General features: G+C 48.1%; 1 protein-coding gene across 1 annotated transcript in view; it reads right to left on the bottom strand.

The window, feature by feature from the left end:
• RCOR1 (REST corepressor 1) overlaps positions 1–14,969 on the bottom strand; it is a gene marked incomplete at its 5' end in the record, with an annotated part of 113,832 nt that overhangs the window by 18,014 nt on the left and 80,849 nt on the right. The window contains 4 exons of the mRNA XM_004699107.2: positions 934–1,012; positions 3,509–3,627; positions 4,307–4,468; positions 5,977–6,029. Coding sequence (XP_004699164.1) covers positions 934–1,012; positions 3,509–3,627; positions 4,307–4,468; positions 5,977–6,029 — 413 coding nt within the window. The remainder of the gene's footprint in view (positions 1–933; positions 1,013–3,508; positions 3,628–4,306; positions 4,469–5,976; positions 6,030–14,969) is intronic.

Genomic DNA, 14,969 nt, shown 5'->3' with positions numbered 1-14,969 from the left:
TGCGTAGGAAGGGTTGATGTGGTCTAAGTTTTGCTGTGTATTTTACTATTCTCAAAAAATAATAAACATGCTTTTAAAATCTCCTTGGCATGAAGATTTTCCTGATGTGAGGGAAGACAACTTTCCCGTGTGTGGGGATGGTCCTGGCTTCCATCTGCCCTTCACTGTTGTCCATGGACTGGGAGGCCTGCCTGGACCCACCAGCCTCTACACTCATGCCGGACCCAGAGTGCGCAGTGCCCAGCAGGCCCCGAGAGGAACCAGGTCAGTTCTCATGGGGACACTGGTGCCTGGGTCCCCCCTAGTACCACTTTCTAACCAGTGAGCTGGTGGTAGCAGCTCTGCCACCTCCCAGGCAATGTATGTAACTCCCTGTCAGCCACGCTCTATTGTCCTTTACGGCTTCTGTTACTGTATCTTTGTGGCAAATTAATGTGGTCTCAAAAACTCGCTGCCACTGAGTTGATCCAGACTCATAGCCACCCTACAATACAGGACAGGGTAGAACTGTCCCCGTGGGTTTCTGGGACAGTCACTCTTTCAGGGAGTAAAAAGCCTCATCTCTCTCCTGAAAATAACACGGCAAGTCCTGCAGTTTATCCAGCTGCTGTCAGGTCGATTCCAACTCCTGGCCAGCCACTGTGTGTCAGAGTAGAACTCTGCGGCACAGTGTTTCCCAGGACTGGTTTGGGCAGTTGATGCCAGGCCTGTCTTCTGCGGTCCCTCAGAGTGACCTTGCACTGCCAACCCATAGTAAGGGAACCACCTGTACCCCCACCCCCCACCAAGGGCTCTACAGCCAAGTTAATATGAAGTCATTCCACAATGCCTATACAGACAGACTGAGACATGAATCAGACTGAGGAAGAGGAATGCTTTACTTATTGAACTACTAATAAAATGTCATCATCTGAACAATGCAGAAGAAAATACCTCCTTTTTGCTTTCCTTGTTTTGATCAACCTCAATGTCAATGGGGTTATTTCCATTTGTTTCTTCCAGTTCATCCTCACTGGAAGACAAGAACAAGTTACTGAAAAATCATTTTGCACTAATTCTATTTGTAAAAATACAAGCACAAAAACTGATTTAACGGCAGATGTCATGAAATTCACACCGGAATCCCATCCCCACTTTCCAGAGTTCACGCCTTGCCATTCTTGCTTTACGACAGACCTCCGTTCGTACCTGCTCGATAACCCAAAGAAACCCACGAGCGCTCCACGGAGAAAGGCCAGAGCGCTCTCGGTGTGGCTTGCAGCAAGCTGTTGAGGAAGAGGCGCAGCCCGTTCCATCCCCGGGAGTCACTTCCACGTGCCGGCTGGCAACAAGCCGCCAGTGCCTTCACCTGAGCCACGAGCATGAGTTAGTGCTGTCCTCGATCTCACTGGTTATCCACTGGTCACTTTTGGGTAGAGGGAAGCACCAAAAGGTTTCCCACATACAGTCACCGAGATTTCTGTGTGTTGGGTTGTGCCAGTTTATAACAGTCTCACAGCCACGCTCTACCTTCACACAGCGGGGGACGCCGGTACAGATTATTGGACTGCTGAGAGTCAAGCATTTTTATGACGAATACTAACTCCACCATTCTTCTAGCAAGGAGTGACCATAGGTTACGAAAGGGTTGAACTACCCGAACCAGGTGTAGAGTACCTAGTACTTCCAAAGTGTTTTTTACACTGAAGGGCCGGACTTTAAGTGCACGAGATTTAAAAGAAATATCTTCTGTTTCCCCAGAATTACATGTGGGAGGGCCAGGCCATGGTACCTGAGGCAGAAGCAATGTCAGGGTGAAGCCCAAACGCACTGGAAACAGACTTGCCTGAGGGGAAGCCCATGTTCAGAAGGCCCAGCTGTCTACCGAGGGAGGACCATGCACGGCTCCCCACAGGAGCCTGCGTAAGCAGGCGTTTGTGTGAGACTTCACACACTTGTATACACACTACATCCTTCCATGCTGTACTAAATCACTCCCACTCCCACCCCCACCCCCTCCAAAAGCAGGGACTCTACTTAAAAAACAATAACGCCCACGTTCCCGGAAGCCGCTGCCTGCAAAATCCGCTCACAGACAGCTTAAACAAGTGGGAAGTGCTAGTGGCAGGGCACGCAGGCTGCCAAGTCCAACCTGGGCACTCACCTGCCCCCTTGTCCCACCCTCCTGGGGCACAGCATACACACAAAGGTCTGGGTTCAGGGAGCTCTGTCCCCGCCCGAGAGCGCCTTCGGGTGTGTGTTGTGGTGCAGGGCCCCAGGAGGAGGGATTCCCAGCAAAGGTAAGCCGTTGGGCAGCAAGAGCTATAACAAAGCCCATTCTTAGTTCTTGATTTAAGTCTGACTTTTGCTTAGCAGACTGGAGCCTCTTTCTAATAACAGGTCCAACTTACAAGAAACATTAAACTCAATCTATTATGAGCAAAGACAAAAATATTTCCACCAATCAAAGGTTGCTGCAGAACACCTGAATTACTGTATCCACCTCTGCTGGACATGTGCTGACTCACAAAGACCGCCAGAGGGGGCTTGCTGCAGACCAAGACACATTTGTGCTAAACACTGAAAGTTCAAAAGAGCTTTTAAGAGATGGAAAAAGCAATATTCTTCATCGTATACTGGGGCCCAGAGAGACTTCAGGTCTCCCACCCATCCTCATGTGACACTCTGCTGAGATCATAAAATAATGTTCTGAGAAGATAAGGGCTCTGAGCTTGCCATCCGGTCTCATATTATTACTTTATAAAAATACCAGAGTGTGAAAATGTGGTGGACAGTATCATTTTTGAGTCACCCACACTCTCACACCCCGCCACCGATCAGTATGGCAGCCAGCATCAGCCTGCCTTCTGGGCTTCAGCATCTTCACGGGCGAGCTAAGGAAACCGGTCAGGGCGAAGGGACAGTAGTAGGCTCACATGCCTGTGAGTGTGTACGCAGAAACTTCGAAGTCTTGACATGCCCACTGCACCACGCAGGGTCCCCAGATCACTTTGGAACGTGAGCTCAGTGATTCCCACTACTCGGTGCAGCGGGAATTGGGACCAAGTCAAGAGAGGGGCCGTGAGAAAGTGACGCTCAGGAGGGAGTCAGCTCTCCTTAAAGACGGTCCAACGACTGACCAGAGTTCTCACACGCCCCTCTTCCTCCCAGACATGAAACACAGGGTGGGCCAGGAATAAATGGCTGCCGGTTTTTGCAGGTTTTCTTTTTACACGGCAAACATAAAAACATGTTGGGCATGTCTGAGACACGACAGGTACATTTCAACCTAGAAAGAACCAGTTGCTCTGGATTAGGAGCAGACACACCAGTGGCCCCTGGAGCTGTGCACTCCAGTGGAAAGGAGCCCCTGACCATGGGCAGAGCCACCAGAGAAAGCCCAGGGAGAGAGGTGCCCTTGGGACCTAGCCTAGCTCAGACACAAGGACTGGATTCTGGAGAAGCCTGGTCATTCCACCTTTGCTGAGGGTTCTAGTGGCACATGGGGGAGCCCCCACCCCACGCTGACCTCTCCTCACGCTCACGCTTCTGCTTCCGGGCATGCCGGTCCATCACACTGGTCTTGGTCCTGGTCTTCTTCCAGGAGTAGTAAAACTTCACTAGGCTGGCGATAGATTTGTCAGGAAGCTAAGTACAAAATAAAGGGGGAAAGGGTCACACCAATTATGTAAATCTAAACCAGATTTAAAGCCGGTCTGGAAAAATCCAGGGTGTTCGGCTGGCTACTTTACTGGCAGCCACTCACACACTCCGGAGCAAGTCACAGCCCTTTGTAAGCAAGAAAGCCCGAGTAAAAGAGGCTTTCTTCAGTCATTCCATTTCAGAGGGCCAAGTCAGTTACAAATTATAACTCAAAAGGAAATCAGTCTCCACTCTCCATCTTTTTAGCATAGTTTTCGGCTCCTCTCATCTCAAAATGTTTCACTTGCGTGCTTCATGCAAACCGGCAGGAAGCTTGGATGAGAGCGTCCACCAGACAGCTGCTCACTCTAAGGGGTCCATGATTCCGACCCACGGGCACCCAAGGACAGGGATGAACCAACCGTCCCTGGGGTTTCACAGCCGGTAACGTTATAGGAGGCACAGAACGCTCCATCTTTGTCTTGAGGAGTAGCAGGTGGTTTCAAACTGCTGACCTTGCAGTTAGCAGTCCAACATGTGATTTACAAGCCACTAGGGCTCCATTTAGCTGGTTGTGCTTTATTAACAGCTGGGGACCCACTCAGGCTTTGAGGATCGGGCCCCCAACTCCCAGGTCAGCAGAGCAGGGGGCAGAGAGGGGCAAGGGGTGATCTTCTGTACTCACCATTTGTTGGATTCTATGAAAAGTTTTTCCATGAAAACTAAAGGCTTGCTCAAACAAGACTTTATCCTCCACTGTCCACTCATCAGGGAAGGGGGTGAAGTTGGGTAAATCAGCCAATGATTTTTCAATATTATGCTTATGCCAAAACAGCATCCCAAGAGCCTGGAAAAATGAAGCCAGTGACATTTTAGCACATACAGACTTTAATGAAACACTGAAATGAAGATGCAGGTGGTAGAGGAGCATGTATTCTTTCACATCCAGAGAAACTAAGAAAAAGCTAACTGGTATTTGGCTGGCATTCAACAGCAGCCATGGTTACACGGTCTGTCTAGCTCACGAGCACCGTGAGCGAAGTAAGTCCCATCATCCCCATGTCTCAGATTAGAATACAGAAGGGCCAGGCAAGTTCCTGGCAAGTGGCAGCAGCCAAACCCCAATCAGTGGCTACATACCCCTCTGCCTGTCACATGCCAGCCTCTGCTATGAAAGGGCCAAGTCAATGACAGACATTCTCAATGGTATGGCTCCTTTTGTAAAAGGAAATACAAAATACAAAAAACCACTTCAGATGTAAACTTTTTTTTTAAGCTCAGAAAGGAGAACACACACACAAATGGGTCAGGAACAAATGAGTAACAAAAGAAGTATAATTCAGCCACACTGTCCTGAGAAAATTTCCCACGCCTTTGAAAACCCATTTCCTTCAATTCCCACAGGTGTTTTGTACGCCCTCCCCCACCCATTGACACTTTCTAAACCGGATTTCAGAGTCTGGTGGGGCAGGGTCAGAGACAGCATTTGAAACATCACTGTCTGCTTGGGAAGGCCCTGGGAATGGCCTCTTGCTCCACGGCAGAATGACTGAAAGTGAGGCCAAGCATGAATGAGAGAGCACACTTGGAGCTAACCGAGAATCCCGGGCCCTCTGTCCTTTGGACAGGTACATGAGGGCAACAGCAGACAGGCTGTAGGGCCGAGGTCGATGCCCTAACCTATGGGCTTGCCATAACCATCAGGAACGCCGCTGTAGCTAAGAATCTGTCTAACGGAGAAAGACACAGCCTCTCGTGGATTTCTCATCCACAGGCTCCCACCAACACTCCACAATGCGGCCAGAGTCTTCTAACCTAAATGAGGTTCAGAATAACAAACCTTAAAACACTCCACATTATTGAATATGATCATAGGCTGGTTGGGTGGGGAGATCACACAAGCAGAAGTTTGGCAGGCCTGTGCCCATTAGAGATGAGACAGGACAAGGCACCTACACCTGTCACTGTCCTCTTCTGGGACCCGCAGAAATGTAGGGCCCTCATCCACTCTCCTCCCAGCAAGCGGGGCCAGAGCTCCTGTGCTAAGTCCATTCCGACCCACAGGAGCCTACAGGACAGGGAAGAACCGCTCCTGTGGGTGGCAGAGGCTGTAACCCTTGAGCAGAGCAGAGAGCCTAATCATTTTTTTGAGGAGCAGCTGGTAATTTTGAACTGCTGACCTTGCGGTTAATAGCACAATGAGAAACACTACACACCAAAAGCGCCTTATACCACTAGTAACCAACCACCCCAACGTGGCTAATTAGGAAGCATTACTACTCTACATAAAGAAGAAGAAAATAAAATGGGTTGGCTATAAAACCCACTTTTAACAATAAAAACTCATGTTATTACCTGCTCCATGTTGTACCCATGCTTCTCCTTAGCAATGGCAATGTATTCGTCCACTGAAAAACAAAATGTGGGATGAGTCAAAAAATGGAGGTGTAGGGTGTCCTTAACCTCCTGGAAAAGACACACACACACACACACACACACACACACACACACACACACACACACACACAACCATCCTCCACCACCTCCCCAAATCTGCCATGTATTGGGCTAATATGCAGAGACCAGAAGAAAACCAAAGAGCACTCTTATCAAAGAATCTCACTTTGGCCAGAGGGTCAAATTACATTCTCTTCTTAACCAACCAATCAACAAACAAACTTGGCTTCACCGTGATTTCCTACGACAAACAGCATTATTTGGAACAAAGAATTATTTTAAGTCAAAAGAAACATAAAATCGGGATTCATTTTTAGTCACAGTTGAGTGTGAAGAACAAGCAAGCTATTGTTATGTATAAAAACACCTTAGCAATGAATTCCAAATTATATGTGAGGGGGCACTGAAAAATTTGTGAAAAAAATGGAAATAAAAGACAAAATAAAACAAAAAAAACATATACTTACTTTTCAACACAAGCTCCATCAAGGTCACATCATTTTTTACAAGAAGGGGACACTAGCCCGTGGGCTCCTCCCTACTGAGGGTCCTGGAATTTAACTGTGCCAACACAATCATTTTCCTCCACTATTAGTAGTTGGAGAAAACGGGGGTCCCTTTTAATTCTTTTTTAGGATTGCTGTTGTTGCTGTGAGGTGCCATCGAGTCAGTTCCAACCCATAGTGACCGCCTGCACAAGAGAACGGAACCCTACCTGGGTCCTGTGTCATCCTCACAACTATCCCCCACGCTTGAGCCCACTGTCACAGGCACGCTGTCAATCAGCTTGCTGGGGGCTTTCCTCTCCTCCCCTGCCCCTCTACTTTACCAAACATGATGTCCTTCTCTGGGGAATGGTCTCTCGTGACATGTCCAAAATACAGTATATCAGAAGTCTCACCGTTCTTGACTCTAAGGAGCACTCTGGCCATACCTCTTCCAAGATAGATCGGTTTGTCCTTTCAGCACTTTCATGGTACTTTCAATATTCCTCTCCAGCACCACAATTCAACTACACAGACTCCTTCGGTCTTCCTTATTCAATGTTCAACTTTCACATGGATAGGAGGCAGTGGAGAATACCATGGATTTGGACCAGGCACACCCTAGTCCTCCAAGTAATAGCCCTGCCTTTCAACACTCTATAGAGGTCTCGTGCAGCAGATTTACCCTAATGCAACACATCTTTTGGTCTCTTGACTGCTGCTTCCATGAGCATTGATTGTGGATCCAAGCAAGACAAAATCCTTGACAACTTCAACCTATTTTCCATTTATCATGTTGAAAGTCGAAGATGTGAGGTCCAGTTGTGAACATTTTGGTCTTCTTTACATTGAGTTGTAATCCATACTAAAGGCTGCAATTCGTGACCTTCATCAACAAGTGCTTCAAGTCCTTCTTACTTTCAGCAAGCAAGGTTGTGTCATCTGCATATTGCAGGTTAAGAAGCCTTCTCCAATCCTGGTGCCAGTCTTTACATAAGCCAGCTTTTCTGATGATTTGCGCAACACAGATTGAATAAGTATGGTGAGAGGATACAACCCTGATGTACACCTTTCCTTATTTTAAACCATGCAGTATTCCCTTGTTCTGTTCCCACAATTGCCTCTTGATCCATGTATATATAAGTCCCTCATGAGTACAATGTAGTGTTCTGAACTCCTATTCTTCTCAAGGTTATCCATAGTTCATGAAGCACACAGTTGAATGTCTTGGCATACCCATTAAGACACCATTTAGGCTACCCTGAGACTCCTTGAGCACAAACAGAAGAGACCTAATAAATTAAAAGTCGGATCTTCGAAATTCCACTATGATATTCAATTCTACCATAACAATCATCTTAATTGTAAAATACTGACAATCAACTTAAGAAAAAGAAATCAAGTGTGAACAAGAATTCAAACTCTTCTATTAGGATGTATTCTAATAATTTGGGAAAGAATGTTTCCGTTAACAAAAGAGAAAGCCAATCCAATTCTGATAGTGATCGCCTACGGTGCAGGTCAGTCTTTATTCCAGCGCCTTTATAGGGACCATGCTTGCTAATTGCCTGGCTACTTCACCCCAGTCCTGTCCCAGTCCAACTTACCTGGAAGTCACCCAATCACAAACAAAATGGTCTCAGTTTGTTACAAAAATTGGAAACTAGCAGCAAATAACAAAAGGGTGGGAGAAGGGGGATTATTTCCAACCCTGTCGCTTGCTTTTACTCCATAACAGGACCTCTCAGGCTCTGTGAGGCTGGGGTCCTGCTGGAGGAGACCTGCAGGTTCAGGGCAGCCCAGGAGAGCCAGACAAGGACTTAGGTAAGGACCTGAGAGACCATCTATGGTGGCCAAGGGTCCAGTCTGGAGAAGGCCGGCTTACTAGCCTAGCTGTCTGCTCATGGCCTTCAAGGCTCCTCTGAATGGTGATCGTAATGAGCCAACAATGGCAGCAGCAAAACTTCCGCCACGCATAGCCCTAGTGGCTGCCGGGAGTCTGATGTCAGTAGACATTGACTACATCGTACTCTGCCCAGCTGCCGGTCCCTACGGTCTCCAACCGGACACTGCTGACAGTGACGGGCGTCTTTGCATTTCTTCTGGTCTCCCTGTTCAGGGACAGCGACACAGGCTCGTGGGATAGAGATGATGACTGCCATGCTGGAACCAGCTGCCATTCTCATGGCGACGGAGTCCAAGACAACCACAGCCTTCAGATATGATGTCTTGTTTGGGTGTTTTGGGTGCTCACCCAGAAAGTGGAGGTGCAGTCAGAGCTACTTTGGGGTGAGGTTACTTGCTGCCATCCCGACAGGGGCGCTGAAAGTTGTAATGAAACGAGTGGACAGGTGGCAAGCCTTATGACCTGTAGAAGAACTGTGATCATCTGCAAACACATTCTTCTCATTGCCTTTGACAGGTCATTAGATTAGGGACAAAGGGCAGTTGTCTTTTTTAGCTGCGCAAAAAAAAAAAAAAAATTAGCTGCCCATGCCACAATAAAGGGGTTGGAAAGAAATCAGGCACACTAATTAAGACACCTATGGGGAAATCCAGAACTGAGCATGCTGAGACACAAGTCACCTAGGCAAAGGTGAAGTTAAACCTGGGCCCACACACAATGCTGGGCACCAGCCACAGACCATCACCCAGGTATGCTTACACTCGGCCAATACCTTCAACCATGCCTCCCCGCAGAGTGGGGGGGGAAAGCCGGCCAATACCCTCAACCATGCCTCCCCGCAGAGTGGGGGGGAAAGCCAGCCTAGCCACTGCCCTTTATCTCCCTTCTCTTCTTCAGGTGAGCGCTGCAAGCGCATAGCACGCACAGACTGCAAAAGCAGTGGGTTTGGTTTGCATTTGGGGGGGCGGGGGGCAGTAATCTTGATTTCACTACAAAGACTAAAGATAACAACTGGGGAAGGAGGGTGGAGCAAAAAGGGCTGATTGTGGTAGCAATTGTACAATATTGCTTGACATGATTAAACTATGAAATGATATAAGTATATTACTCCCAATGAATGATGAATTTTAAAGGGGGGGGGGCAGGGGCAATGCAGTTTAGTAACCGCAATCTGGGAGGCATGGTGTCCTGGTGAGCCAGAGGATCGTCAGGCGAGCCATGATAGCACAATGAGCAAAGGTCCATGTGGCGTTGTTTTAGAAAATGCCAGGAAACCCATGGGCCTGGGCATGTGCCCAAACCAGCTGCCAGCCAACCCTCAGGGCAGTCCCTGGGAGCACCCTGTGTAAGAGAAGGGCAGGCTTGCCTTGTGTCATTTAACGACGGTCTTCCTATCACAGATACAGAGTCCACCTCGGGTCACCTGTCCACTACTTTGCTGACAAGTCTGTTATCGCACATGCACAGTGTTGTTTAAAAACTTCGAAGTTCCAGACAAAATACCCATTTATAAACTATCAAGGGCTCATGTGGGAGAGGGGAGCGGGGAGGGAGGGGAAAAATGAGGACCTAATGTCGGGGGTTTAAATGGAGAGAAAATGTTTTGAGAAATGATGTACAAATACGCTTTACACAATTGATGTGTATATGGATTGGGATAACAGTTGTATGAGCCCCTAATAAAATGTTAAAAAAAAAAAAAAAAAAAAAAAAAAATAAAACTAAAAGGAAAAAAAAAAAAAAAAAACTTCGAAGTTCCAGTCACGCCAATATTTAATCTTAAATTATGATGGATACAGATACAAATCCCCAACTCTGACTATACAATAAGTACAATTTTAAGCCCAGTGTTTCTGAAGAGACAAGAACTCGCTATGGGGAAAGCAGATAGGTGAACACACGGTGCCTGTGCATGCTCCTGTTCCTATTTTTAAAAGTCCGAGAGCCTCATTAAATACCTATTACACTCTACTGGCTACATACAAACCAGGACATTAAACCAGGCCCAAACCCCAAAGCAAAACTTGACTGATTCTCAGAATAGCTTACGATGGTGCTCAGGTAGGGGATGAGAACAGTGGTACAGGGCCCAGCTGTGTCAGGAGGGGGCTGCCTGGGAAAGCAAGCAGCCTGTCAATCACAGAGATGGCCGCAGGGCGCTTCCTAGAGCTCCAACAGCTATGCTGTTCAGGGCTGAGTTGACTATGTGCCAACCATGGGTTTAAGCTCTTTCCAGGGATTATCGTGTTAATTCTCCCCAATGGTTCTATTATTATCCCCATTCACAGATGGGAGAAGGGAAGCTCAAAGAAGTTAGGTAACTTGCACAGGCTCCCCATTCCCCCCACCTCCCTCTCCCCGCATCCCAAATCAGAACCTCCATATCTGTAGCTGGTCTGACCTATGAGGCCTTACATAGGGAGAGAGAGCAGTTGAAACATGAGACAGGCTGTCAGAAAGGCTGAACGCCACCCTCTCTCTAGCTTAATGGTTAATGAGGAAAGAGCAAGTAGTGAAGGGCTAGAGGCAGATGTAGGCCTGGGCTCAGCCTCACAGTTGAACCCAATGAACTCAACACCCAGGAGTCCGAGGCTCAAATCCAACTGCTGACCAGGAAGAATGCCACGAAAACTGCCCTGCCAGCTCACCTTTCCTCCACCTCCATCCTGTACAGAGGTGCAGAGCACCTTGCGTGTTCTGTTCAGAGCAGTGGAGGACAGAGCCACAGCTTGTTAAATTATCCTAACATGTGCAGTTTGTTTGCTCTCGTAATTCAACTGAGCATGCCAACATTTCCTTTGCGAACATAACATATATAGCAGCATCTCCTCTCACTTGGTTCTGAGTTCTCACTGGTAACTGCACAGCAAAACCCACTCAAATCACAGACATAAAACCATGATGCCACCTGGTGGCCAGAGAAAGCACTACAGTTAACATTGTAATTTCTCTGAGTCTCTGTCATTGTGTACCACGGGGTCACTGAGTTGCAGTGACCCCAGTGGACAGAGTAAGCTGCCCACAGGATTTTCTTAACTGTAAACCTTACAGAGGTAGCTCACCACAGAGCCATGCTAGCAGCCAAGTGCTCAACCGCTGCACTGATCCCAAGCCTACTGCCTAAATTAAGTGGATTCTAACTCCCAATGACCACTCCTGAGGAGTGGCTGGTACAATTAAACCACTGACTTTCTGGTTAGTGGCCCAATGCCACACTCACGGCGCCACCAGAGCTCCTTAAATCCATTTTTCCGCTAAGATGTTCATGTTCAAGTTTGATACTATATTTAAGAAGCATTACAACAAAGCTTAATGATTACCTTGTTTCATTAAACCTATCTTTAAGGGTTGTGAAGAAGCCACAAAACACACACTCACACAGAGGTATGCAAGCACCCAAGAACTTTCTGATGCTGCTCTTGGGAAGCTGGGAACTGCTAACTGAAAGTTTGCTGGCTGGAGGCCACCAGAGCTCTGTGAGGGAAGGTCTGGCGCTCTGCTTCCACAAAGGCCAGGTCTAGGAAAACTGCGGGGGTGGGGTGGGGTGGGGTGTCAGTGCTGTGCTCCTATGCAGCAGCCAAGAGACTCACAGCACCCAACATTAGCCAGGCTGATAGAGGGCCTCAGCTTTCAATCCCATCCACCAGTTCTTTGAAGACAGCAATGCAATACACACACACACACACACACACACACACACACACACACACACACACACTTGTCTTTCCTTCTTTCAAAAAAAACAAATCTTTGGGAAGAGTACATTACAGCCAAATAGGATCCCGTGAAAAAGGTCCACACACAATGATCAGTGGTGCTGGCCATGCTGCTCTGTTGTGTTTGCCTTCTCAGTTTTTCCATCTAGTTATCCCCCTTCAACTGGAATCCACTCAGTGGCACTGGGTTTAGGTTTGCTTCTGTTGTTGTTCGGCCCCCACACTTCTCATGCAACTTTTGAGGCCCTGTACGTCACTCGCTGGCCTTTGGGCCTCCACGGGCACTTTTCAAAGGGTGAATTTCTACTTTGGGAGCTGACCTGCTCTTTCCTTCAAAAGTGCTTCCAGAGATGGTTTCTGCACAGGGTGTAAAGGGGGTCTCGGGGCCACGGACTCAGGAATTCTTCCCATCTCCTAATAGGATAAGGCCAAATCCCACTCCGTTTCAACCAAGATGATCTGATGGAGTTAAGAATTATGAATACAATACTTCACCATACACATTTCAATTCTGCTTCTGGCATTTTCCACCTAAATCACACACTGTATCTTCCATCCAGTATAGAGTTCTATGCCCTTGGACGCGTGCTATCTGTTTATGCCCTCTCTATGCCTTGTTTTTACTTACCAGTAAACAAACAGATCGACCGTGTGGTCTTAAAAGTCTCTTCCAGGGTTTGTGTGTTATGTTATGTGTGTGGCGAAGAGAGATGACATGTCTACCAAGTCTTTGTAACCACCACATAGTTACAAATGGCACTGGGAGCAGACAAGTAGGGTGAAGGGACTCTAATGAGTTAGAGACGGTCAGTTTCCCCATCCTGCCGGGTAGAGTGGGTCATCTCAGAAGCAGTAACTGCAACTATCTGCACCATCCCCCCCCAAAAAAGAGAACAACCTACAGAACCGAGCACGCCCCAGGTCCCTGAGAAGAGATGGGGTACGGGGTGGGTGGCGGCAGCAGAGACCATGAGATGGGCTAGCAGGCTTTGCAGCCCATGGGAGGAGTGAAGCTGAGTGCCCTTTGAACATTCATCAGCATGAAAGGAATTTGTGATACTTGCCTGAGCAGGGCAGAGGCTAAGGGGCTGCATGGCAGAGGACCAGAGAGAGAGGCACCTGCTGCTATAACTGAGACAAGCCAATGCAGACAAGAGAACTGTCTCCTTAAAGCTTTCTGCTTCTGACTCGTCACCTGTTAACTTCCCAAACAAAGCCCTGTACTCCTGAGTGTGGTGGGAGGGCTGGGTGGAATCAGAGAAGGGAGGGGAAACCTGGGGGTGGCGGTGTGTCTGACCCCTGCCTCAGAGAAAGGGGCCTTGGGCCGGTGTTGGCTTGCTTCCTCCTCTCTCACTACTCACAAGGATGAGGTCAGATGTGCCCTCCACACAATTTCCACAATGTAATTATCAACACTTTTAAATAGCAAACTCGAACCTGTGTGTGTGTGTGTGTGTGTTCATATGCTGCATTAAGAAAATAGAGCGCACTCTAAAAAGGCTTGCTCCCTTCTACCCCAGTCAGCACTGTCTGTGTTCCCCTGAAGGAAGTGTCCATGTGGCCTTTCTTAACGGAGCCTCTGGTTAAGATGTATAGGTAACATGTGGCCCTTGAATCATCTCTAGGATGGTACTGAGCTGTGACTCATCAAGGCAACCAGCCAGCCCTCTGTACCCGGGCAAGGCTGGTTCCAGGGCTCTCCAGGGATGCTCAGGTCCTCTGTGCACACAAGCTGTGGTACATGTTGGAGCATCTCTAGATTACTGGTCATACCTAGTGCCAGGTAAATGCTGTGTGCACGGCGCTGTTCTTCCTGAGCCTCCGAGGGATGGCTCTACTTCATTGCTTTTTCCCTTTGTATATGTTCGAACTGCTGGTGTGGAATCAGTAGTACAGAGACTGGGGGCTGACTTGACACCTCCCCTCCTCAAAATACCCACAATTCGTGGTGTATTCACTCCTTGGATCTCTTTCATATCAAGTCAACCCGCTGAAGCTGGAGGCCCTATGAGGACAACTGGGTGCTCAAAATGACTCATCTGCTCCTATTGTGTTCAGCTTCAAAAAGCAAGGGCAGTGGCTCTTTAAACTGGAGAGAATGAGTAAAGAACACAGGCATTGCTGACTCCCCTCTAACCTCCCAGAAGCCTGTTATGCAGAGGACTGGATCTCACGTCAAAATTCTTGCTGGTTCTTGCCCAGAACTTGCAGGCAGAACCACAATTCGGACAAAGGAGTAGGAGGAAGTCCAAATGCATAAACGTAACATAGTAGTACAATGAGTTCCTTTCCACACGTCTGGGAGATTCAACTAGAGGTGGGATACCGGGTTCACGACCACACCACTGGATTAACCCGAGGACCCCAACCCAGCCCTCTAACACCATTAATGCAGCTTTCCAATTTAGTGTTCCCAATCCTCGATGATCAGATACAGAAACCTGATCTCAGACCCTGCCCAGTTCTGCATGTGTGTGCACATGTGTATGTATGAAGGAGACACAGAGGAAGGCCATACTACACAAGACAGTCCCACTCACCCCCACTTCTGAGGGCCCAGGGGGTGAAGGGAGGGCACTGCCAAGTCTGGCTGCCTGCTGGCAGGGGCAGCACTCCTCACTGCACGTCCTGCCACTCCCATTAGCCTCTGTCTCTGGCTGCATGGGACTTACAGCTTGACTGGGAAAAGGAAAAGAAGGAACTGTGCAGGTAACGAATTCCCAATGCTTCAGAGCCAGAGAAAAAGAACTATGAAGGTGCACAACATGGAGACCTGGGGTAGGC

This window comes from Echinops telfairi, unplaced genomic scaffold (assembly GCF_000313985.2).
Source record: "Echinops telfairi isolate 266 unplaced genomic scaffold, ASM31398v2 ScPeMD7_18;HRSCAF=68, whole genome shotgun sequence".
Lineage (NCBI taxonomy): Eukaryota > Metazoa > Chordata > Mammalia > Afrosoricida > Tenrecidae > Echinops > Echinops telfairi.
Note: the sequence above shows the minus strand (reverse complement) of the source record. Positions and strands in the feature narration are given on the sequence as shown.